This window comes from Oncorhynchus mykiss, chromosome 4 (assembly GCF_057628025.1).
Source record: "Oncorhynchus mykiss isolate SJ-2025 chromosome 4, ASM5762802v1, whole genome shotgun sequence".
NCBI classification, from domain to species: Eukaryota; Metazoa; Chordata; class Actinopteri; order Salmoniformes; family Salmonidae; genus Oncorhynchus; species Oncorhynchus mykiss.
The window spans coordinates 74,216,882-74,243,099 of NC_143025.1; the positions used below are offsets into that span (position 1 = coordinate 74,216,882).

Consider the following 26,218-nt stretch of genomic DNA (forward strand, 5'->3'; position numbering starts at 1 on the left):
AGAGAGGGGAGAGAGAGAGAGAGGGAGGGAGGAAGGGAGGGCAGGAGGGAGGAAGAGACGGATGGATGGAGGGAGGGAGGGAGGGGAGAGTGGAATAGAGGGAGGTGCAGAGAGAGGGGAGAGAGAGGGAGGGTGGGACTGTGGATTCATCTCGATTGTATTCTGACAGGGTTGCTCAGCTCACCAGGACTCCTCTACTCTACCTTCTCCTCTCTGAGCTCTAATAGATGAGTACCCACATAGGGCTATTAATACACATGCTGACACACACACTCGCTGACACAACACGCTGACTCACACTCTCACACAACACACTCACTGATAAAGATTGACAGTGGAGGCTTGGATGAGAAACTGTATTTCTGTAGTCTCACACCCCTCGCCTCTCTGTGTCTCTCTCTCTCCTCCAGACCTGTTCAGTCAGGTGGCGTCGTCGGGGGATACGTGTGACCAGAGACAGCTGGGTCTGCTGCTCCACGACGCCATCCAGATACCACGGCAACTAGGAGAGGTCGCCGCCTTCGGAGGGAGCAACATTGAACCCAGCGTCCGAAGCTGTTTCCAACACGTATGTATACACAGTATACAGACACACTGCAACACACATCTTGTATTATTGCTGTTGAAAGTGCCAGAACGTTGTCACTATAACCAATATGACTATCGATGAACGTTTAAATGCAAGGTTGGCTGGTCCCTGTCCTTGGGTTCACATTGTATTGTTCTCTTTTCCCTGAGTCCTGTTTCGTCAGTCATAAATTCAGTGGCGGCATTAAATTAGGAAGCAGTAAATTTCCCTGATTTCACCGCTCAGGCTTCCAAAATAGCATGGTGATGGAGCTCGGCTGACATTGGAAATGTCACAGAGTTTAACAGGAGCCACTAGCAACCTGGAGCTTTCTATCCAGTCCTTCTCCTATCACTTCACCACTCCTCTCCTGTCACCCCTTATCTACCTACAACCTCCTCTTTCCTTTATCTCCCCCCATTTCACACACACACACACACACACACACACACACACACACACACACACATTCATTAACACGCACATACATTAACACATACACACACACACACACACACACACATACATTAACACGCACATACATTAACACATACACATAACACTGACTTGCTTAGTTAAATAAAGGTTCAATATTATTATAATTATTTTATAAATACGCCAACACACACATACACACCATCACCCGCATCAACACCACCATTACAACAAGACTGTCTGATATTCACTGCACAATTCCTAATGCATTACAGCCAGACGGATGATAGTAAGAGTGACTGATGACTCTGGCCTCTCTGCCCAGTAGACCCCCCCCCCCCCCCGTGACCTCCCTGTATCAGCCAGAAATTGCAGAGCAGTCAACCACTCCATTTGGTTTAATGGGGCTGTAATGAACGAGGTGGTGGCCCATAAATACGGCCTGTTTTACGGGTCTCAATCTCACTCCTTCTTCCCTTTCACCATCCATCCATCCTCCTCCCTCCAAGGGATCTGTACTGCCGTAACTCTGCCACCTAGACGATGTGAGGGGACAGGAGGGAGAGGGAGACTGGTGGAGGAGAGAGGAGGAGACAATAGGGAGGAAGATGGAAGGAAGGATAGGTGTAGGTGTCAGCTCTCTGGCTCGATGCCTTGACTTGACACTCCAGAGCTGGTTCTTCATCAATTCACATTGTTGTTGCGGGTGTAGTGAAATGCTTGTGTTTCTAGCTCCAACAATGCAGTAGCATCTAACAATTCACAACAATACACTCACATCTAAAAGTAAAAGAATGGAATTAAGAAATATATAAATATTAAGACCAGCAATGTCGGAGTGGTATTGACTAAAATCAAGTACAGTATATACATATGAAATGAGTAAAGCAGTAAGTAAACATTATTAAAGTGACTAGTGTTACTGACCAGTGATTCCATGTCTATGTACACAGGGCAGCAGCCTCTAAGGTGCAGGGATGAGTAACCGGGTGGTTACTGGCCAGTGATTCCATGTCTATGTACACAGGGCAGCAGCCTCTAAGGTGCAGGGATGAGTAACAGGGTGGTTACTGGCCAGTGATTCCATGTCTATGTACACAGGGCAGCAGCCTCTAAGGTGCAGGGATGAGTAACAGGGCGGTTGCTGGCTAGTGATGGCTATTTAACAGTCTGAGATATAAGTTGTTTTTCAGTCTCTCGGTCCCAGCTTTGATGCAGCTGTACTGACCTTGCCTTCTGGATGATAGCGGGGTGAACAGGCCTTGGCTCGGGTGGTTGTTGTCCTTGATTATCTTTTTGGCCTTCCTGTGACATCGGGTGCTGTAGGAGTCTTGGAGGGCAGGTAGTTTGCCCCCGGGGATGCGTAGGGCAGACCGTTCCACCCTCTGGAGAGCCCTGAGGTTGCGGGTGGTGCAGTTGCCGTACCAGGCGGTGATTCAGCCCGACAGGATGCTCTCAAATGTGCATCTGTTAAAGTTTGTGAGGGTTTTAGGGGCCAAGCTGAATTTCTTCAGCCTCCTGAGGTTAAAGAGGTGCTGTTGCGCCTTCCTCACCACACTGTCTGTGTGGGTGGACCATTTCAGATCGTCAGTGATGTGTACGCCGAAGAACTTGAAGCTTTCCACCTTCTCTACTGCGGTCCCATCGATGTAGATAGGGGTGTGCTCCCTCTGCTGTTTTGTTGAGGTTATTTTCCTGGACCCGCTCTGCCACGGCCCTCACCTCCTTCCTGTAAGCTGTCTCGTCATTGTTGGTAATCCTGCCTACTACTGTTTTGTCGTCTGCAAACTTAATGATTGAGTTTGAGGCGTGCATGGCCACGCAGTCATGGGTGAACAGGGAATACAGGAATGGGCTGAGCACGCACCCTTGTGGGGCCCCAGTGTTGAGGATCAATGAAGTGGCGGTGTTGTTTCCTACATGCTTCTCCATCTGTCTGTGTGTGTGATCTCAGGGTTCTATGATTTCTATCTGACATTTAGCCCTAACAGAGCCAGAGGTCACAGAACGGACACACACACGCAGGAATAGGTTTCCAACGTTCCTCTCTTTGACCGAAGCCATGTTGATTCTTAGGGAATGTTTGCAGTGTGTGTGTGTGTGCGTGCGTGACCTGTGGACAATTTCTTCCTCGAGTCCCGGATATTCCCTCTCAGAATGTTTACTCATTGACCTTTGTGGGTAGTCGTGGCAACTGAAAGGTCAGGTGTGTGTTCTGTACAGCAGCCGTCTCCAGGTGTAAAGGGATTTAATACCCACTACAGGACTCCTAGAACAGGGCTTCCTAAACCTTGGGGCTAAAAAACTTTGACATGGGCTAGTAGATCGGGACACTGCTGACAAGTTATAAATATCTATAAATATATAGGTATGTAATGACTGACATGACTAGAGGAACTGATGATGCACTACCCAATTTCTAAATGACACCTTGTGCATTCTACTATTACAACTTTCAAGAGTAAGTTGAAAGCCGGACTGAGTTCCTTTAAAATATGTATTTAATTATTTCTTTATTTTTGTTGCCTGGATGTCACATGCATCACACTTATATCAGTACAGTCGTAACAACCTAAGAGTTCCGAAACGTCAAAACTTCTGATCAAATAAGCCTTGTATCAAAATAAATATTAATTTTCTATATTGAATAGGTTCCACAGTCTCTCGTCCCCCCCCATACAAAAACTCCTCACTTAATAAACCTGCTTAAGGTGGACAGACTTTGGGCAGACTAAACCCTCTTCCTCGCTTGTATAGTGCACTACTTTTGGTTTATTGGTCTACCCTGGTTTATTGTAGTGCACTTTATATAGGGAATAGTGTGCCATTTCGGATGAAGCTTAGTAGTTGAATTCACTTTGATTTAAATTTCCTCTTTCCTCTTCCTGTCCAGGTGACAAATAAGGTGGAGCTGGAGCCCAGGCAGTTTGTTGATTGGATGAGGCTGGAGCCCCAGTCTATGGTGTGGCTTCCTGTCCTACACAGAGTGGCGGCTGCTGAGACCGCCAAGCACCAGGCCAAGTGTAACATCTGTAAAGAGTGCCCCATTGTAGGGTTCAGGTAAACACACACACACACTTAGACTCACATACGCACGAATGTGCACCCACACACTCACACACAGCAAATTTGCGTTCAACGTTAGCTCCTTAACACACATTTTCATACAGAGCATACAGAGCATTTTCACTCACTCACACACACCCACCCAATGCACACACACACAGGGGATTGATGGTGTGCTGGTCTCCCTGCTCTGAGTGGAGCAGAAAGGGCAGGCCTGCTCCGGAGGGTAGGCCTTTATCTAAATGTCAGTAGCTGATACAGTCCTAACTAAATACCATCTGGAGAAGGACTTCTAGAATCACACACACAAAAATACACACACACACACACACACACACACACACACACACACACACACACACACACACACACACACACACACACACACACACACACACACACAAAGGGGCATCCACTGTGTACTGTGGGTTAGGGTCTCAGACTCTCACTGCTTTCTGTCTGTCTGTCTGTCTGTCTGTCTGTCTGTCTGTCTGTCTGTCTGTCTCACACACCACCTGTTGATATAATGTCAGAATAGTTCAATAGAATCCCCCTCTTATGATTAAACAGACCTCAGATGTCCACATGCTAAACACAATATTGTTTTGAGGGTATGACATCAGTCACAGTATTATTATGTGAGCAAAATGAGACACAACATCATGCTAACCAGAGCCTAGTGTCTAGTGTAATGTTTATTATCTCTGGTCCTCGCTAAGTAGTTACACCAGCTAGAGAATGTCTTCAGACAAGCTTTTACAGGTCTGTCATTGATCCAAGGAGGGATAGAAAGAGAGGGGAAGTAGGAAGAGAGACAGGGTAAGGAGGGAGAGAGAGAGAGGGGAAGTAGGAAGAGAGACAGGGTAAGGAGGGATAGAAAGAGAGGGGAAGTAGGAAGAGAGACAGGGTAAGGAGGGATAGAAAGAGAGGGGAAGTAGGAAGAGAGACAGGGTAAGGAGGGAGAGAGAGAGAGAGAGAGAGAAAGTTAAATACATTTGGATTGAATAGTGTTGCACAGGTTAGACTTGAGCCTCCCAATGGCCAACACCGTGTTGTAAAGCAGAGCTGGTTTTCCAGAAAATGGGATATTACGAAGTAGAATATACACTGAGTGTAAAAAACATTAGGAACACCTGCTGTTTCCATGACATAGACTGACCAGGTGAATTCAGGTGAAAGCTATGATCCCTTACTGACGTCACTTGTTAAATCCACTTCAATCAGTGTAGCTGAAGGGGAGGAGACAGGTTAAAGAAGGATTTTTAAGCCTTGAGACAATTATGTGTGCCATTCAGAAGGTGAATGGGCAAGACAACATATTTGAACGGTGTATGGTAGTTGGTGCACTCAACAGTTTCCTTGTGTATCAGGTGCACTCAACAGTTTCCTTGTGTATCAGGTGCACTCAACAGTTTCCCTTGTGTATCAGGTGCACTCAACAGTTTCCCTTGTGTATCAGGTGCGCTCAACAGTTTCCCTTGTGTATCAGGTGCGCTCAATAGTTTCCCTTGTGTATCAGGTGCGCTCAACAGTTTCCCTTGTGTATCAGGTGCGCTCAACAGTTTCTCTTGTGTATCAAGAATGGTCCTCCACCCAAAGGACATCCAGCCAACTAGACACAACTGTGGCAAGGATTGGAGTCAACATGGGCCAGCATCCCTGTGGAATGCTTTAGACACCTTGTAGAGTCCATGCCCCAACGAATCAAGGATGTTGTGAGGGCAAATGGGGGGGGGGGGGGGGGTGCAAATTGATATTAGGAAGGTGTTCTTAATGTTTTGTACGCTCAGTGTAGATCCCATAGTCATTCATTAGTGGTTGTCTGTGTCAGCGCTAATGAAAGATGTCTGTGTAGTAATACGCTGCATGTTGCTGTGTAATGGGGCGTGGGACGTGGGTTGTACTGTGCCCCTACTGTCTGATGTATCGCTGTGGGCTCTGTCATCAATCAGATTACCTTAGAGAGAGAGAGAGAGACCGCACTCAACGAGCTGTATGAGGCCATAGCTAACAAGAAAATGCTCATCCATAAGCAACGCTCCTAGTGGCCTGGGACATTAATGCAGGCAAACTTAAATTCGTTTTACCTAATTTCTACCAGCAAGCACAGACTGGAATATTTTCCGGGATTCATCTAAGGGCATTGAGGAGTATACCACCTCATTCACCGGCTTCATCAATAAGTGACGACGTCGTCCCCACAGTGACTGCACGTGCATATCCCAACCAGAAGCCTTGGATTTACAGGCAACATCCGCACCAAGCTAAAGGCTAGAGCTGCCGCTTTCAAGGAGCGGGACACTAATCCAGACGCCTATAATAAATCCCGCTATGCCCTGTTGTATTCGGCGCATGTGACAAATAAAATTTGATTTGATTACATTGCCTGAACTGGGCCCATCTCAATTTCCGGACATCTTTTATATTCTGTTTTGAGCACAATGGTGAGGTGCATTGGGATAGAGCTGCAGGTGGCATTCTGAATTTTAGACTGTGGGTTTGAGTGTGTATGTGTCCTCCATTTTGAAATTCACAGAGGGATTGGTGAGAGAAAGTGGTGACAGAACATCGGTAGCTCCGTGTGAGGCCCTGGAATAGCTCAGATGAGAGCAGCGCAGGACACACATGAGATGCATGAAAGAGAAATGGAGAAATCTGCACGATGCGCTCATCACTCTTATTCTCTTGTTTCTCCACTCTGTCTCTATCGCGATCGAAACAAAGTGGCTATTTTCACATCTGAGGAATTTAGAGAAAAGTGTCAGCCTATTTCAAAAACATCTCCTTGTTATTGCGTTTCCATTTTCGTTTTTGGATTGCATTCAATAGCGTCTATGAATCACATGATTATGAAGGCATATGTATGAAAGCATGTATTCATATTTTAAATGTAGTTCTGTCCTTGTGATGTACTTGTCTATTAATTTTCTGTATTATGTAATGTATCATGTTTTGTGTGGATCCCAGGAAGAGTAGCTGCTGCTTTAGCAGTAACTAATGGGGATCCTAATAAAATACTAATACTATCCATCTCCCCCTCCCCTCATCCCTAGGTATCGCAGTCTGAAGCACTTTAACTATGACGTGTGTCAGAGCTGCTTCTTCTCTGGACGAACCGCCAAGGGCCACAAGCTCAACTACCCCATGGTGGAGTACTGCACGCCGGTGAGGAACACACACACACACACACACGTCTGTGCCACCTTATTCTTCACGAACCCGGAGCGCAAATTGGATTCAACCGAGCGAACAGTAAAAGACTTCTGTTCTTTGAGCTGTTTATAATTTCTGAAAGGCATTTTTCCAACACTGTTTCAGGTGAGAGAGGGACGGAGGGGATTTGCAGAAATTGAACAGTCTTCTCTTTTTACATTAGTAGAGCTCACGCACAGCGTCGGAATATTGCTGAATGTCACACTTCGACTGGTCGGGGAATATGTTTATTTTCTTTGGGTGATTTAATTTAGTTTTTCAATCTGCAAATTTGATAGCCTGGATATTGATACAGACCGCCAGCCATGAGGAACAGCAATCACTCCTGTCCTGGCTGTGTAATGCTAACTGCCTTCAGTGACTGTGGGGTGAAAACATTATACAAGTCATGTTTAAGCATGGGCAAATAATATTATAGCTTTCAGTTATGAAGCAGAAAGTCAAACTGCAATGTCAGACTTCCATACACAATCTGGCCTTTCTGTTTCTGATGTAGCCCCATTTCAGACAGATGATATGGTATATCACCTGTAAAAAATATTAGGCAATGTTAATAGGACCCCCTTTCAAACAACTCCTTATTTACCACTGAAATGCAGGTATACCCCTTTTAAACATATCAGTGGGTAACTGGCAAATTGGGAGGGGTGGGGTCAGGGAGTGTTGTTAAACACTGAGGGCTGTTTGCATTTCAAATTAGGGCGGTGTTAAACAATTGAAGTGTTTATTAATTTACCTGCAAAAAAGTAGAGAACCATTCACACAGACCTGATACCTGTATTTTGGTTAGAGGGTCTGTGAAAATACAGGAATCATGACTAGGTCTTTAGGTGGGTTTTATTTGTCCTTTTTCTCTTCCACCTACACCTTTCAGTTATACAAAGACGCAGGTAAAAAAGTAGCAGGCATGGTAGATGAGTGAGATTTCAGTCTGTGTATGAAAGGGACATTAGTGTAAGCAATGTAAATGGGTAAGTATGAAATGGTGGATTCTTGGCCGTCTGATCCATTTTACTGGAGAGGACCGAACAAAACAGTGAGGTTACGCTACGCCGCTGATTCTCTCACTGTTGCTTCAGAACCACAGGCCACCTTGAGGAATAAATACTTTATTACACACCATGTGTTGAATAGAGATCCTCTTTTATTGAATGAAATCAAACTTATTTCCTCCGAGAAATAAGCCCCTCTCTAAAACAATAACACATTTACAGTACCCTCTCTTCCACACAGAACAAAACACATTTTGATGTTACATTAATGTCTCCAAAATTGATAAAGTACATATTAATACTGAGGCCTAGGACCATAACCTGATTTAGGAGGTAAAGATCAATATGATGCTGTGTAAAATGTCAGCCGCTGGTCCCATTGCGGTCATTTTAGAAACATTGTCAGTTTCTCATATCGGTCCCACTGTTTATTTGATGTGCACAATATTGCTTTTTCATTTCATTGTAGTATTACTTTTTCATTTGATTGTTCCCACATTGCTAGTATTAATTATTGAGCAAAAACATGGTAGAATAAATTGTGTGCTGTGGTCTAGTCGTCCCTCCGAAGTAGTTGTTTGGGCACAAGTTTGACAAGTCTCTCTATTGTGATTTTACAGACTCTTCTCTGGCACAGTAGCCGACCTGCCACAACACACTATTCAAGCGCCACACACAAACCCTGCTCAAGTACTGAGATCTCTCTCAGTTCAATTCAAGGGCTTTATTGGCATGGGAAACGTGTTAACATTGCCAAAGCAAGTGAGGTAGATAATATCCGAAAGTGAAATAAACAATAAAAATGAACAGTAAACATTACACATACAGAAGTTTCAAAATAATAAAGACATTTCAAATGTCATATTATGTATATATACAGTGTTGTAACAATGTACAAATGGTTAAAGTACAAAAGGGAAAATAAATCAACATAATGGGTTGTATTTACAATGGTGTTTGTTCTTCACTGGTTGACCTTTTCTTGTGGCAACAGGTCGCAAATCTTGCTGCTGTGATGGCACACTGTGGAATTTCACCCAGTAGATATGGGAATGATCAAAATTGGGTTTGTTTTCAAATCCTTTGTGGATCTGTGTAATCTGAGGGAAATACAGTGGGTCAAAAAAGTATTTAGTCAGCCACCTATTGTGCAAGTTCTCCCACTTAAAAAGATGAGAGAGGCCTGTAATTTTCATCATAGGTACACTTTGTGTGCTCTAGGGCAATGTTGTCTAGATCGAATTTGTATTTGTGGTCCTGGCGACTGGACCTTTTTTGGAACACCATTATTTTGGTCTTACTGAGATTTACTGTCAGGGCACAGGTCTGGCCGAATCTGTGCAGAATATCTAGGTGCTGCTGTAGGCCCTCCTTGGTTGGTGACAGAAGCACCAGATCATCAGCAAACAGTAGACATTTGACTTCAGATTCTAGTAGGGCAAGGCCGAGTGCTGCCGCCTTCTCTAGTGTCCGCGCCAATTTGTTGATATATATGTTGAAGAGGTTGGGGCTTAAGATGCATCCCTGTCTCACCCCACGGCCCTGTGGGAAGAAATGTGTGAGTTTTTTGCCCATTTTAACTTCACACTTGTTGTTTGTGTACATTAATTTTATAATGTTGTATATTTTACCCCCAACACCAGCTGATTTCTGACGTGCTGTTCCTTCTTTTTCCGTAGTGTATTTCTGTATTGTTTTAGTGATTCACCATAGTGAAGGCGTAGACTCAGGTTTTCCGGGTCTCTATGTTTTTGCCAAATTGAGTCAAAGGCTTTTTTGAAATCAACAAAGCATGAGAAGACTTTGTCTTTGTTTTGGTTTGTTTGGTTATCAATTAAGGTGTGCAGGGTGAATACATGGTCTGTTGTATGGTAATTTGTTAAAAAGCCAATTTGACATTTGCTCAGTAAATTTTTTTTCAGTGTGGAAATGTATGAGTCTGCTGTTAATGATAATGCAGAGGATTTTCCCAAGGTTTCTGTTGATGCATATCCCACTGTAGTTATTGGGGTCTAATATGTCTCCACTTTTGTGGATTGGGGTGATCAGTCCTTGGTTCCAAATATTGGGGAAGATGCCAGAGCTAAGGATGATGTTAAAGAGTTTTAGTATAGCCAATTGGAATTTGTTGTCTGTATATTTGATCATTTCATTAAGGATACCATCAACACCACATGCCTTTTTGGGTTGGAGGGTTTTTATTTTGTCCTGTAGCTCATTCAAGGTAATTGGAGAATCCTGTGGGTTCTGGTAGTCTTTAATAGTTGATTCTAAGCTTTGTATTTGATCCTGTATATGTTTTTGCTCTTTAATCTTTGTTATAGAGCTAAAAAGATTGAAGAAGTGGTTTACATCTCCATTTTGGATAGATAATTATTTGTGTTGTTGTTTGTTTAGTGTTTTCCAATTTTGCCAGAAGTGGTTAGTCTATGGATTCTTCAATTACATTGAGCTGATTTCTGACGTGCTGTTCCTTCTTTTTCCGTAGTGTATTTCTGTATTGTTTTAGTGATTCACCATAGTGAAGGCGTAGACTCAGGTTTTCCGGGTCTCTATGTTTTTGGTTAGACAGGTTTCTCAATTTCTTTCTTAGATTTTTGCATTCTTCATCAAACCATTTGTCATTGTTGTTCACTTTCTTCGATTTTCTATTTGAGATTTTTTAGATTTGATATGGAAGCTGAGAGGTCAAATATACTGTTAAGATTTTCTACTGCCAAGTTTACACCTTCACTATTACAGTGGAACGTTTTACCCAGGAAATTGTCTAAAAATAATTGAATTTGTCGTTGCCTAGTTGTTTTTTGGTAGGTTTCCAAACTGCATTCCTTCCATCTATAGCATTTCTTAATGTTACTCAGTTCCTTTGGCTTTGATGTCTCATGATTGAGTATTGCTCTGTTCAAGTAGATTGTGATTTTGCTGTGGTCTGATAGGGGTGTCAGTGGGCTGACTGGGAACACTCTGAGAGACTCTGGGTTGAGGTCAGTGATAAAGTAGTCTACAGTACTACTGCCAAGAGATGAGCTATAGGTGTACCTACCATAGGAGTCCCCTCGAAGCCTACCATTGACTATGTACATACCCAGAGTGCGACAGAGCTGCAGGAGTTGTGACCCGTTTTTGTTGGTTATGTTGTCATATTTGTGCCTAGGGGGGCATATGGGGGAGGGAATGCTGTCACCTGCAGGCAGGTGTTTGTCCCACTGTGTGCTGAGGGTGTCAGGTTCTTGTCCGGTTCTGGAATTTAGGTCTCCACAGACTAGTACATGTCCCTGGGCCTGGAAATTATTGATTTCCCCCTCCAGGATGGAGAAGCTGCCTTCATTAAAGTATGGGGATTCTAGTGGGGGGATATAGGTAGCACACAGGAGGACATTTGTCTCTGTTAAGATCATTTCCTTTTGAATTTCTAGCCAAATTTAAAATGTTCCTGTTTTGATTAATTTAATGGAGTGAGTTAGGTCTGCTCTATACCAAATTAGCATACCCCCAGAGTCCCTTCCCTGTTTCACACCTGGTAGTTTGGTGGATGGGACTATCAGCTCTCTGTAACCTAGAGGGCAACCAGTGGGTTCGTCTCCTCTATACCAGGTTTCTTGCAGGATGACAATGTCTGTATTACCGATTTCTTTGGTGAAGTCCGGGTTCCTGCTCTTTAGGCCAAAGGCAGATGACCTCAGGCCTTGGATATTCCAGGATGATATAGTGAAGGCTTTGTGTTCCATAAAGTGTCCAATGTTGTTGGTTGTGTGGTTTGGCCTCAGGCCAGTAAGTGTGAGCAGAGCATGCTGAGCATCTGGTACATGCCATTGGCTTGGGCTAGTGTAAGTGTGGGGGTTGGGCCTGTTTGCCCGCTCACTGCCAGGGTGTCTCGCTGGTCTGGGCAGGGTGTCTATTGATCTGTTGTTCCTGTGTGAAGTTTTGGGGCTGCGTTTGAGAGCGATGTCCTTTAGAGTCCGGGCAAAGGTGGGCACTGCTGCCTTGTAGAGGTGGACCTGGTCTTAGAGGCTGTTCAAGTCCAGGGTGGAGTGATGGGTCAGGAAAACATTTGTTTTTGAGGCACAGTCACAGGAAATACTTGCATTTACCCGCTGTAATTGTGGCAGGGTGGAAGTCTTTTCGTGGTAGCAGGGTGGGGAAAGTAGAAGAAGCTTTTTTAATCACTCCCTTCAGTGCTGTGGCCAAACTTTCCTGCTGTGTTCTCAGGTCGTTTGTGCCTGTGTGTATTATTATGTGGCTAGGTGAACCTAGTTGGTCCTCAGACAGAAGGTCTAGGGTGCGCTGGGTGTTTGGACACCAGAGTTTGGGGAATTCTTTTTTTTTCTTGTATATATTTCCCATTTGAGTCCATAAGGAGAACAATTTGTGTCTTGTATATGTCCTCAGTGGGTGTGGGGGGTTTGTTAGAAGGGCTATCAGGGTGGCTGACAGGGGGGTGCTCAGAGGGGGTGAGAGCCTCTGGGCTTGGGGTTCTTCATTTGTCTGTTCTGCTGTGATGTCGACGCTATGGTCAGGGTCTGGTGTGGACTGTTCTGCTGTGGTGTCGAGACTTTTGTCGGGTGCTGAGGTGGGCTCTTCTGCTTGCTTCTCTGTGGGGGGTGGCCACCTCTCTAGTGGGTTGTTCTCTGTCACACGCCATCCCCCTCAACCTTTACTCCAGCAGTCTGATCCTCTCCTCTCTTTCTCCTGTTGAAGTTGTCTCACCACTGTCCAGAGTGCAGATATGTCTCTCTCCACCTCCAGCACTCCGGGTCTGGTTAAGAGAGTGTTGTTGTGCTGGACTGTTGTCTGGGTCTGTGCTGACTGAAGTTCCAGCTCCAAAAACCTCAGTTTACATTGGCGCCATGTTCAGAAGTGCCTCCAAAACATCCGGAGAAATTGCAGAGAGCCACATCAAATAACAGAAATACTAATCATAAACTTTGATGAAAGATACATGTTTTACATAGAATTAAAGATAAACTTGCTCTTAATGCAACCGCTGTGTCAGATTTCAAAAAAGCTTTACGGCAAAAGCACAATATTCAATCATCTGAGAACAGCGTTCAGCCACAAAAGTAAGCCATACAGTTACCCACCAAGTTGTGGAGTCAACAAAAGTTATAAATAGCATTATAAATCTTTACTTACCTTTGCTGATCTTTGTCGGAATGCACTCCCAGGATTCCCACTTCCACAAGAAATGTTTGTTTTGTTCGATTACGTCCATATTTATGTCCAAATACCTCCGTTTTGTTCGCGCATTTAGTTCACTATTCCAAAGGCACAATGCGCGAGCGCAAAATCCAGACGAAGAGTCAAAAGAGTTCCATTACAGTTTGTAGAAACATGTCAAACGATGTATACAATCAATCCTTAGGGTCTTTTTATAATAAATCTTCAATAATATTCCAACCGGACAATAGCGTATTCATTACAGAGGAAACAGAAGGTGCCCGTGTGACCACGTAGTAAACAACTGATTGGCCTCAGCCTAGTCCACTTGTTGAAACAGCTCTTATTCAACCCCCTTCCACAATTGAAGCCTCAAACAACTTTCTAAAGACTGTTGACATCTGCTAGAAGCATTAGGAAGTGCAATCTGGCCCCATATACACAGCATATTGGATAGGCAATCACTTAAATGAAACTACAAACCTCAGATTTCCCACTTCCTGGTTGGATTTGTCTCAGGTTTTCGCCTGCCATATGAGTTATGTTATACTCACAGACATCATTCAAACAGTTTTAGAAACTTCAGAGTTTTTTTCTATCCAATAATAGTAATAATATGCATAAATTAGCATCTGGGACAGAGTAGCAGGCAGTTTACTCTGGGCACCTTATTCATCCAAGCTACTCAATACTGCCCCCCTGTCACCAAGACGTTAACACCCCCTCTCTTAACAAAGGGGTAGTGTGCTGATATAGCACTGTGCCATGCCAGGGCATGGTTTGTGTGGAGGATAAGGTTGCTGATGTTCCCAAAAAGTGTCTCTTGATTTTCCATAAGGAGCTTTATTTTGTAATCTATTCTTGCCTTATCATTCTTTACATACACAGGGTACTGTATTTGAATTACCGGGAGACAGCGGGAGGCAGCTTCTAAGGCCTCTCCATTTGGTTGGAGTAGACTGTTTGACAGCCTTATGTTAGCATTCAGTCCTTACCAAGTAATGTTGTGTATTTTTCTTCTTAGCTTTTGGAAATAAAATATAGTTTCAGACTAAACATTACTCACTCAGTTCCAGGTTGAATGGTGTTTTCAGGTTTCTGTTGTTTTCCAGAGAATTTGATGTATAGAATAATAATCCTTGGTAGTTGTAAACGTTCCAGATGATTCCGTAATTCCGACCAAAATCAGCATCCTGTATATGCTCCTGACAAAAAATCAAAGTTTATCTAACTCTAAATCTCTCTCTCTCTCTCTCTCTCTCATTCTCTCTCTCTTTCTATCTTTCTCTCTCTCTCTTTCTCTCTCTATTAGCTAAAAGCCATATGAACTCAATAGACTGTGTGTGCCTTTGCGTCACAGTGTGTTTATGTGTGTTCCCCTGCTTAGGAGTGTGTTTGTGGAAGTTGAATCTCCCTAGCTATTCCCTGAATCCTAGGAAGAATAGGCCCTCTTTAGGTCAGGGCACTGTGATAATAGGACTTTCACTGGCAAAGCAGAATCCGCCACTTTCTTAGAAGATGTGTTTTCTAATGAACTAATGAACTCCTTCTTACAAAATGTCTCATCCCTTTCTCACTCTTCCAGACTACTTCGGGTGAGGACATGCGTGATTTCACCAAGGTGCTGAAAAACAAGTTCCGCTCCAAGAAGTACTTTGCCAAGCACCCCCGGCTGGGCTACTTACCGGTCCAGACGTTTCTAGAAGGAGACAATATGGAGACGTAGGTACCTGGGAGGAAGGGGGTCGTTGTGTTGCCTGGGTGAGCCCTCTGTCAACACTAATTTCCTCTCCCTGTCTGTAGACTGTTATACCCCCTGGAAGATTCAGGCCATATATCTCCTGTGTTGCACAGAGCTGCTGCTCTGCTCTGGAGTGAGTCCGTCTCGATTTTTCACCAGTCGCCTGCTCGGACACACATAAATCCTCAGTAATGGTGTTTAACTAGCGTTACAGATTATGCAGATGCTAGTGGAGGGTGGTGAGTGCCCCCCTCTTGAGGTGTGAGTTATGTCCCCTTCTATGATCTGAACCTTCTCTGTCTCTATATACTAACAGCTCCCTAGAACATGTCTCCCTCTCTCTCCACATCTCAATATCTCACCCTCTGCTTTTTGCTATATCTTCTGTCTCAGTATCTTTCCATATTTGTGCATCCCTCCTTCTCTCTTTCTCCCTCCCTCTCGCTCCCTCTCGCTATTTATTTATTTTTGTCTCTCTCTCTCTCTCTGTTTCGCTCTCTGTTTCTTTCTCTCTCTCTCTCTGTTTCTCTCTCTCTCTCTCTCTCTCTCTCTCTCTGTTTCGCTCTCTCTCTCTCTCTCTCGCTCTCTCTCTCTCTCCCCTTCTACTTTTACTTGAGTTGCACAAGTGAATATTAAAAACAAACTGTGAATTATAACCTTACCCCAAAGAAGTTACACACACACACACACACACACACACACACACACACACACACACACACACACACACAGTTCAGATGTCCACTCCTCAGATAGACTGGCCCACCCTCTTCATTCCTCTCCTCTCTCCGTTCTGCTTTCCTCCCACTATCCCTGCAGCAGTGTCTCCCTGACAGATCCCTTTTAAAAGGTGGGAAATGGTAGAGAGATTCCTTAAAAAGCTGTTATGAAATGGAGACTTGGAGAAATATGACTATTCCATGACATTCATTTCCACTTTTCTTCTCCCGCCTGACTTCTCTACCATCCACAAACTGCTGGAAGTCTGGTACAATACAGGCAGTTTTACAGCAGAAACGTATTGCACTGAGTCTGCAATTCTTACTTTTAAGCCCACACAATGACACACACATGCACACACACACACACACACATAGACACACACACACACAAACAAACACACACACAGAAACACTCTGACATTCAGTGTGTGGAGATAGTGAATCAGGCCATCTCTGAGAGAGGAAGGGAGGGAGAAAAAAAGCCACACCTGTTGTATTCAGCGCATGTGACAAATACAATTTGATTTGATCTCTCACTCTCTCGTGCCCCCTCTCTCTCTGTCTCCCTCTCTCTCTCTCTCTCTCTCTCTGTGTGTGTGTCTGGTCACGGTTATTCTGCTTCCTCATACGTTTTCCCAACCTATAGAACACAGAACCCCGCCCACTGTCAACTCCCTCCTAACGCTTCTTCCTTCATTACACGCCAAACAGGATTTGTGATTCGACACAGAGACACGTGTTAATGTGAAAGACGTGTCTGAGCCTCCTAGCTTGGTGTGTTATGTGCTGTTCACCACCGTATTTGGAAGAGTTCAGGATAACACTGTACACTGCTTTAACTCTTGAGAACTTGTTCTCAACTTGCCTACCTGGTTAAATAAAGGTGAAATAAAAAAATAAAAAACTCTAGCAGGGAGACCGATGAGTTTAGGTGTTGTGTGGGTTGGAGTTTGTGCTTTTGGGGACTCGTCTTAAAACACATTAACTCAGACTTCCTATTTCACTCTCTCTTTCTCTCTCCATCTTTATCTCCTTGATTTGATTTGATTTGGGTGGAATCAATAACACAGCACAGATATAGACACATTCTGAAGAGACATTCGCACACACACTTCTGTCAAACTGAGTGGAAAGCCCTAGCGGAGGATGTGGTAGCGAGCGAGGGCTAATGATATTCCCCTCCGAACATATGGCGAAGTTTCCCTGCACCACCTCTGTCTGTCTGTCTCTGTGACAGGAGGCATGAAAAGGTGTCAGAGTGCACAGGTGTTCTTAAGCCCCCTGATAGAGGAGTGGAGGGGAGGAAAGAGTGTCAGGGCGGCTTGTCCTTCAAGACTATTGAGGTGCACTGGCATAGAAGTGTGTACAGGATTTAATCGTTTCATTGGTATTCAGTGAAAAGGTACAATATGACATAATACAGTATGACACAATACAACATCCTGTAAACCATACTGATGAGGGCAGCGTTTTACTCAACACAACTAGGTACCACGTTCGTTGTTCTCGTTGTGCTCGTTGTTGTTTCCGCTCCAGCAACATCTCTCTATTGGATCAGAATTGGCATCACAATATATTCTGCCCTCTGCACACACAGTGTCATCTCATCAAGGCATTGCAAATCAAAATTGCCCATCCTTCCCCTTAACTTTAAAACTCTGTGTTTCGCTGTCTCTCAGTGTCTGTCCAAGGTCCATTACTGTTGGCTCTACTGTTGTCTTTGTACCTCCCAGTCAGCCCCTTCCCCTGATACAATAATACCCACACAGACACACTCTGCCTGCCAGCAACATAGTTCAATGCAGAGACGTGTGAAAAACTGTACCAGAAAATAGTTATGACACCGTTTGAAAGACAAATGCCCTCCACACACTTGTAAAGAAAAGTGATTTAGTAAGAAATAGACTAGTAAATGTATTATGTGAGGTATGTTTGCTTTTTGTTTGTCATGTGATTATTGTACAATGCAAAAAATCTATAACGTTGACATGATAATATGAGTCCTATTGAAGGCTGGTTACTCCGTTTAGCCAGGCCCAGGGAGGTAGGATGGAGTTGGACTTGTCTTTGGCCCACTGCCATCCCAGGGGAAAGTCAACTCTTTAGGCTCAACATCACTGTCTCTCCAGGAACCTTACTCCTGCTACCTTTTCTGACTGCATTCGCAACAGCAACATTTTTCAGAGCTAAATGCTCCCAAGGTCTCCCTCTCTCCCTTCCTCCCTCGCTCTCTTCATTTTTTTCACAAGAGTGCACCCATCCGGAGGTTACAACACCCCTGGCCCAGCCTGTCGTGAGTAAAAGAAGTACCTTGAAGAGCTCAGCACAGCAGTGTATGGCTGTAAACAAATCAACTCAAACCCTGGTTGGTGCTGCTCTCAGGTGAAAAAGCCCACTTCCTAATGGCACCAGTTGATGGGGCTGCACACAGTGGTAGCTCACCGCAGACAGCAGCCCAAAACAGCTGAATCTCTCCCTCCCTGAGGGATCTGGTGCAGTAGGAGTCTCCTCGCGGGCAGAGAAGTGACGGCTACTGCTTTCTTTCCCACTGCGAGAGACACTTATCCATGATGCAGAGCTTTGTTTCAATGTCTCCACTTTCACCTTCAGAGCACCCAAGCAATTATCTAAACATCCTCTCCATCTCCAAAATAACAAGATGCTTCTCTTCCTATCACATCTATATTTAGCAACCGTTCTTTCTCACTATATTAAATTCATTTTTCTTTCCCAAGGTGTTTCATCTGTGTGCGCTGTGCAGTACAACCCTGAATGTTTAGAAATAGATTTTCATTTTGAAGACTGCACATGAAATGACACTGTAATAAGTGAAAGACAGATTGAATATGATCTCTTGATCATTTTGGTTTTGCTGTCAAATGTCAAGTATGACTAATAATCAGTGCAGAAACTTAAAAAGCATACTTAACAACTACACTAAGTACAGGCCTGGGGCGACAAAGACTTGCTTGGGAATATTCCACTAAAATTCTTTAAATAGGGACTCAATTATCACTTGGAAATGAATAGTTGAATCATTAGAAACAATTGGACCATAGCCCCAAGACTAAAGGGGAGATTCTATCTGGATGGGCTCCTAGATGCTGGTCTAATAAGGCCAGTTTTCCAGAATAATGGTAAAGGTTAGGATTTGGGGTGGGCTTCTGCCTGTGTGCTACTGCTTGCCCCTGTTGTCGCCCCCTTCTGGCTATTCTAAGCATAGCCGCTGGTTGCAACCAATGGTTTGGATGTAAACTCAGGGGAAAAAAAGTAATGTCCTCTCACTGTCAACTGCTTTTATTTTCAGCTAAATTAACATGTGTAAATATTTGTATGAACATAACAAGTTTCAACAACTGAGACTTAAACTGAACAAGTTCCACAGACATGTGACTAACAGAAATGGAATAATGTGTCCCTGAACAAAGGGGGGGTCAAAATCAAAGTAACAGCCACCAGCATCATTATGTACTGCAGTGCATCTCCTCCTCATGGACTGCACCAGATTTGACAGTTCTTGCTGTGAGATGTTAACCCACTCTTCCACCAAGGCACCAGCAAGTGCCCTGACATTTCTGGGGGGAATGGCCCTAGCCCTCACCCTCTGATCCAACAGGTCCCAGACCAGCTCAGTGTGATTGAGATCCGGACTCTTCGCTGGCAATGGCAGAACACTGACATTCCTGTCTTGCAGGAAATCACACACAGAACGAGCAGTATGGCTGGTGGCATTGTCGTGCTGGAGAGTCATGTCAGGATGAGCCTGGAGGAAGGGTACCACATGAGGGAGGAGGATGTCTTCCCTGTAACACACAGCGTTGAGATTGCATGCAATGACAACAAGCTCAGTCCGATGATGCTGTGACACACCGCCCCAGACCATGACGGACCCTCCACCTCCAAATCAATCCCGCTCCAGAGTACAGGCCTCGGTGTAACACTCATTCCTTCAACAATAAACGCGAATCCGACCATCACCCCTGGTGAGACAAAACCGCGACTCTTCAGAGAATAGCACTTTTTGCCAGTCCTGTCTGGTCCAGCGCCGGTGGGTTTGTGCCCATAGGTGACGTTGTTGCCGGTTACAACTGGCCTACAAGCCCTCAGTCCAGCCTCTCTCAGCCTATTACGGACAGTCTGAGCACTGATGGAGGGATTGTGCGTTCCTGGTGTAACTCGGGCAGTTGTTGTTGCCATCCTGTACCTGTCCCGCAGGTGTGATGTTCGGATGTACCAATCCTGTGCAGGTGTTGTTACACGCGGTCTGCCACTGCGAGGACGATCAGCTGTCCGTCCTGTCTTCCTGTAGCGCTGTCTTAGGCACCTCACAGTACGGACACCGCAATTTATTGCCCTGGCCACATCTGCAGTCCTCATGCCTCCTTGCAGCATGCCTAAGGCATGTTCACGCAGATGAGCACGTTCACGCAGATGGACCCTGGGCATCTTTCTTTTGGTGTTTTTCAGAGTCAGTAGAAAGGCCTCTTTAGTGTTCTAAGTTTTCATAACTGTGACCTTAATTTCCTACCGTCTGTTAGCTGTTAGTGTCTTAACGACCGTCCCACAGGTACATGTTCATTAATTGTTTATGGGTCATTGAACAAGCATGGGAAACAGTGTTTAAACCCTTTACAATAAAGATCTGTGAAGTTATTTGGATTTTTACGAATTATCTTTGAAATACAGGGTCCTGAAAAAGGGACATTTCTTTTTTTGCTGAGTTTATATGTAGATGACAGATAGGGGGCGCTGTGTTGAAGCCACCATGCTTCCATCTTGGTACCTCCCACCTTTGTAAAACATATTTTGGAAGCTATAGAAGCTACATGTATTAATGTCTACATTCGTTTTGACATTCTATTACAGACACCTTCATGCATAAGGTATATTATGTGAGCTAAACATAAAAATAAACATGAACAAATATATAAAAAAACATTTTCCTTAAAGTATATATTTTTGAAATGACTAATGTTACTGTCCTCACTACAGGAAAAAATACATAAATCAATGTAATTTTGTCCTTGAAACAGATATTTGAAATAGTGTAGAATTCCATTCATTCCTATGGAGGACTGATCCTACTGGGGAGTACCAATATGGCCGACCATGCTTCTCACTGGCCAATACATAGCATCAGCAATCCAGGGTTTATATACATCATTGGTTGGAACCCTACCACCTGTATTCTCCTCCTGTTGCATTTGGTTCTTGACCTTGTTCATGTGATGTGGCCCTAAAGATTGTTGTCCCCTCCCTCACCTCCCTCCCTCCCTCCCTTCGTTTCTCTTACAGTCCCGTCACTCTCATCAGCATGTGTCCGGAGCAGTATGAGTGAGTATCTGCATGCCCCTGAACAGTCTGCCCTCCTCCCTGTCCCTGCATCAACAACTCACCCCACCAACCACCCCCACTAAGCCGTCATACCGCATGTTGCCTGTCTGCCCGATTGACCAACCAACCTACCAAACTCTTCCTCCCCTTTACAGCCTCCTCTTCCGCCTAACCTCCTCTCCATCCCATTAGCAGTTCCGTAACTCCTGGCCGGCTTCCTAGATCAGCACAATCTTCTGTTGGTTCTTTGTTGATTATATTCTCCTAGATTTCTAGCTGCTGATTGTTTCATTTGATTTGAAGTCTTTGGTTGTTATTGTGTTTCATGTTGTACCATCTCCACCCCTCCATTCCCTCTCTTCAGGCTTTCCCAGTCACCCCAGTTCTCTCATGATGACACTCATTCCAGGATAGAGCAGTATGCTAGCAGGTACTGTACACTACCATCACACAAACCTTACAGGTACTTGGTATACCAATGACTGTCTATGCCAGACTATTGTCCATTAAGGGTAGAGACAGTAGGGCTCGCCTCCCCTGCCAATTTGACTGTGCCCCCTTAGTGCCAACCATTCCATATGCTATTCTGACATGGATCTTTCCTTCTCATTAACCATTAACCCACAGGTGAATCACTACAGCCCCTGACTGTTACCAGATAACAAGCTGCCTTGACACACACACACACACAGTCCCGTCACACACACACACAGCCAGACAGACTCTGTATTAACAAAGCTATCCCAATGTCAGCCTTGGGCCAGTGTAGGGATCATGTTCTCTTTGTCTTCATCTCCCTAGGAGCTATGAGGCTCCCCTCGCTCCCTCTCTTTATTACACAGCTCAATACATAGAGCCTTTCATCTGCTGGCCCAATCTAATTACCGTGGGTGGGTGGGTGGGTGGGTGGGTGGGTGGGTGGGTGTGTGTGTGTGTGTGAGCACCAAGGCCAGGGCCAGTAATCAACTGTGTTCCCCATCCCAACCGCATAGATCTATCACAACACACACATACACTCCCGCCGTGCCCAATAGGATTTGACCGGTGTGGCTCTGAACCTCTCGTCCCGGCCATGTGCAGCACTGTACCATAATCCATCTCATGTCATAACTGGGTCCCATATTGCAATGGCTGATCCCCTAGCTGTTGGGCTGAACTCTGCCTGATGTCTGCCGTCCACTCCTTATGTTATGTTACATTTCATCCATTCAACTAGAATGGTGCACTAGCCAACAGGGGTTGTCTCTGTACCCAGTAGTGTTTGGTAGGCGTTGACCCCCATGGTAACGTTTCTGAACTAATCCAGCTAATGTCTGTATCTGTGTTTCTCAGGCTGGCTCAGATGGAACGCTCCAACGGTTCTCTGCCCACTGACAGCAGCTCAGCTACAGGAAGCATGTAAGTAACCATTAGTAACTGTTTCCATTAGTAACTGTTTCCCTCTGTCCACCTACCTGTCAGTAACCATTAGTAACTGTTTCCATTAGTAACTGTTTCTCCTCTGTCCTCCTACCTGTCAGTAACCATTAGTAACTGTTTCCATTAGTAACTGTTTCCCTCTGTCCACCTACCTGTCAGTAACCATTAGTAACTGTTTCCATTAGTAACTGTTTCCCTCTGTCCACCTACCTGTCAGTAACCATTAGTAACTGATTCCCTCTGTCCACCTACCTGTCAGTAACCATTAGTAATTGTTTCCATTAGTAACTGTTTCCCTCTGTCCACCTACCTGTCAGTAACCATTAGTAACTGTTTCCATTAGTAACTGTTTCCATTAGTAACTGTTTCCCTCTATCCACCTACCTGTCAGTAACCATTAGTAACTGTTTCCCTTAGTAACTGTTTCTCCTCTGTCCTCCTACCTGTCAGTAACCATTAGTAACTGTTTCCATTAGTAACTGTTTCCCTCTATCCACCTACCTGTCAGTAACCATTAGTAACTGTTTCCATTAGTAACTGTTTCCCTCTATCCACCTACCTGTCAGTAACCATTAGTAACTGTTTCCATTAGTAACTGTTTCTCCTCTGTCCTCCTACCTGTCAGTAACCATTAGTAACTGATTCCATTAGTAACTGTTTCCCTCTATCCACCTACCTGTCAGTAACCATTAGTAACTGTTTCCATTAGTAACTGTTTCTCCTCTGTCCTCCTACCTGTCAGTAACCATTAGTAACTGTTTCCATTAGTAACTGTTTCCCTCTATCCACCTACCTGTCAGTAACCATTAGTAACTGTTTCCATTAGTAACTGTTTCTCCTCTGTCCTCCTACCTGTCAGTAATCATTAGTAACTGTTTCCCTCTATCCACCTACCTGTCAGTAACCATTAGTAACTGTTTCCATTAGTAACTGTTTCCCTCTATCCACCTACCTGTCAGTAACCATTAGTAACTGTTTCCATTAGTAACTGTTTCTCCTCTGTCCACCTACCTGTCAGTAACCATTAGTAACTGTTTCCCCTCTGTCCTCCTACCTGTCAGTAACCATTAGTAACTGTTTCCCCTCTGTCCACCTACCTGTCAGTAACCATTAGTAACTGTTTCCCCTCTGTCCACCTACCTGTCAGTAACCATTAGTAACTGTTTCCCCTCGGTCCACCTACCTGTCAGTAACCATTAGTAACTGTTTCCCCTGTGTCCACCTACCTGTCAGTAACCATTAGTAACTGTTTCCCCTCTGTCCTCCTACCTGTCAGTAACCATTAGTAACTGTTTCCCCTCTGTCCTCCTACCTGTCAGTAACCATTAGTAACTGTTTCCCCTTTGTCCACCTACCTGTCAGTAACCATTAGTAACTGTTTCCCCTCTATCCACCTACCTGTCAGTAACCATTAGTAACTGTTTCCCCTCTGTCCACCTACCTGTCAGTAACCATTAGTAACTGTTTCCCCTTTGTCCACCTACCTGTCAGTAACCATTAGTAACTGTTTCTCCTCTGTCCACCTACCTGTCAGTAACCATTAGTAACTGTTTCCCCTCTGTCTTCCTACCTGTCAGTAACCATTAGTAACTGTTTCCCTCTGTCCTCCTACCTGTCAGTAACCATTAGTAACTGTTTCCCTCTGTCCACCTACCTGTCAGTAACCATTAGTAACTGTTTCCCCTCTGTCCACCTACCTGTCAGTAACCATTAGTAACTGTTTCCCCTTTGTCCACCTACATGTCAGTAACCATTAGTAACTGTTTACCCTATGTCCACCTACCTGTCAGTAACCATTACTAACTGTTTCCCCTTTGTCCACCTACCTGTAAGTAACCATTAGTAACTGTTTCCCCTCTGTCCTCCTACCTGTCAGTAACCATTAGTAACTGTTTCCCTCTGTCCACCTACCTGTCAGTAATCATTAGTAACTGTTTCCCTCTATCCACCTACCTGTCAGTAACCATTAGTAACTGTTTCCCCTCTGTCCACCTACCTGTCAGTAACCATTAGTAACTGTTTCCCCTCTGTCCTCCTACCTGTCAGTAGCCATTAGTAACTGTTTCCCTTCTGTCCTCCTACCTGTCAGTAACCATTAGTAACTGTTTCCCCTCTGTCCTCCTACCTGTCAGTAACCATTAGACTCAGTCCTCCTACCTGTCAGTAACCATTAGACTCTGTCCTCCTACCTGTCAGTAACCATTAGACTCTGTCCTCCTACCTGTCAGTAACCATTAGATTCTGTCCTGCTACCTGTCAGTAACCATTAGACTCTGTCCTCCTACCTGTCAGTAACCATTAGACTCTGTCCTCCTACCTGTCAGTAACCATTACACTCTGTCCTCCTACCTGTCAGTAACCATTACACGCTGTCCTCCTACCTGTCAGTAACCATTAGACTCTGTCCTCCTACCTGTCAGTAACCATTAGACTCTGTCCTCTTACCTGTCAGTAACCATTAGACTCTGTCCTCCTACCTGTCAGTAACCATTAGACTCTGTCCTTCTACCTGTCAGTAACCATTAGACTCTGTCCTCCTACCTGTCAGTAACCATTAGACTCTGTCCTTCTACCTGTCAGTAACCATTAGACTCTGTCCTCCTACCTGTCAGTAACCATTAGACTCTGTCCTCCTACCTGTCAGTAACCATTAGACTCTGTCCTCCTACCTGTCAATAACCATTAGACTCTGTCCTCCTACCTGTCAGTAACCATTACACTCTGTCATCCTACCTGTCAGTAACCATTAGACTCTGTCCTCCTACCTGTCAATAACCATTAGACTCTGTCCTCCTACCTGTCAGTAACCATTACACTCTGTCATCCTACCTGTCAGTAACCATTAGACTCTGTCCTCCTACCTGTCAGTAACCATTACACTCTGTCCTCCTACCTGTCAGTAACCATTAGACTCTGTCCTCCTACCTGTCAATAACCATTAGACTCTGTCCTCCTACCTGTTAGTAACCATTACACTCTGTCCTCCTACCTGTCAGTAACCATTACACTCTGTCCTCCTACCTGTCAGTAACCATTAGACTCTGTCCTCCTACCTGTCAGTAACCATTAGACTCTGTCCTCCTACCTGTCAATAACCATTAGACTCTGTCCTCCTACCTGTCAGTAACCATTAGACTCTGTCCTCCTACCTGTCAGTAACCATTAGACTCTGTCCTCCTACCTGTCAATAACCATTAGACTCTGTCCTCCTACCTGTCAGTAACCATTACACTCTGTCCTCCTACCTGTCAGTAACCATTACACTCTGTCCTCCTACCTGTCATTAACCATTAGACTCTGTCCTCCTACCTGTCAGTAACCATTACACTCTGTCCTCCTACCTGTCAGTAACCATTAGACTCTGTCCTCCTACCTGTCAGTAACCATTAGACTCTGTCCTCCTACCTGTCAGTAACCATTAGACTCTGTCCTCCTACCTGTCAGTAACCATTAGACTCTGTCCTCCTACCTGTCAGTAACCATTAGACTCTGTCCTCCTACCTGTCAATAACCATTAGACTCTGTCCTCCTACCTGTCAGTAACCATTACACTCTGTCCTCCTACCTGTCA

General features: G+C 44.5%; 1 protein-coding gene across 7 annotated transcripts in view; it reads left to right on the plus strand.

Annotated features, from left to right (window-relative positions):
- utrn (utrophin) overlaps positions 1–26,218 on the plus strand; it is a 329,934-nt gene that overhangs the window by 275,620 nt on the left and 28,096 nt on the right. For 5 of the 7 annotated variants that reach the window (XM_036975991.2, XM_090232999.1, XM_036975989.2 and 2 more), the window contains 7 exons: positions 411–568; positions 3,897–4,063; positions 7,123–7,234; positions 15,017–15,153; positions 21,190–21,228; positions 21,593–21,658; positions 22,561–22,626. In XM_036975991.2, the coding sequence (XP_036831886.2) occupies positions 411–568; positions 3,897–4,063; positions 7,123–7,234; positions 15,017–15,153; positions 21,190–21,228; positions 21,593–21,658; positions 22,561–22,626 (745 nt within the window). The remainder of the gene's footprint in view (positions 1–410; positions 569–3,896; positions 4,064–7,122; positions 7,235–15,016; positions 15,154–21,189; positions 21,229–21,592; positions 21,659–22,560; positions 22,627–26,218) is intronic. The other 2 variants (XM_036975994.2, XM_090233000.1) reach the window with 1 other exon arrangement.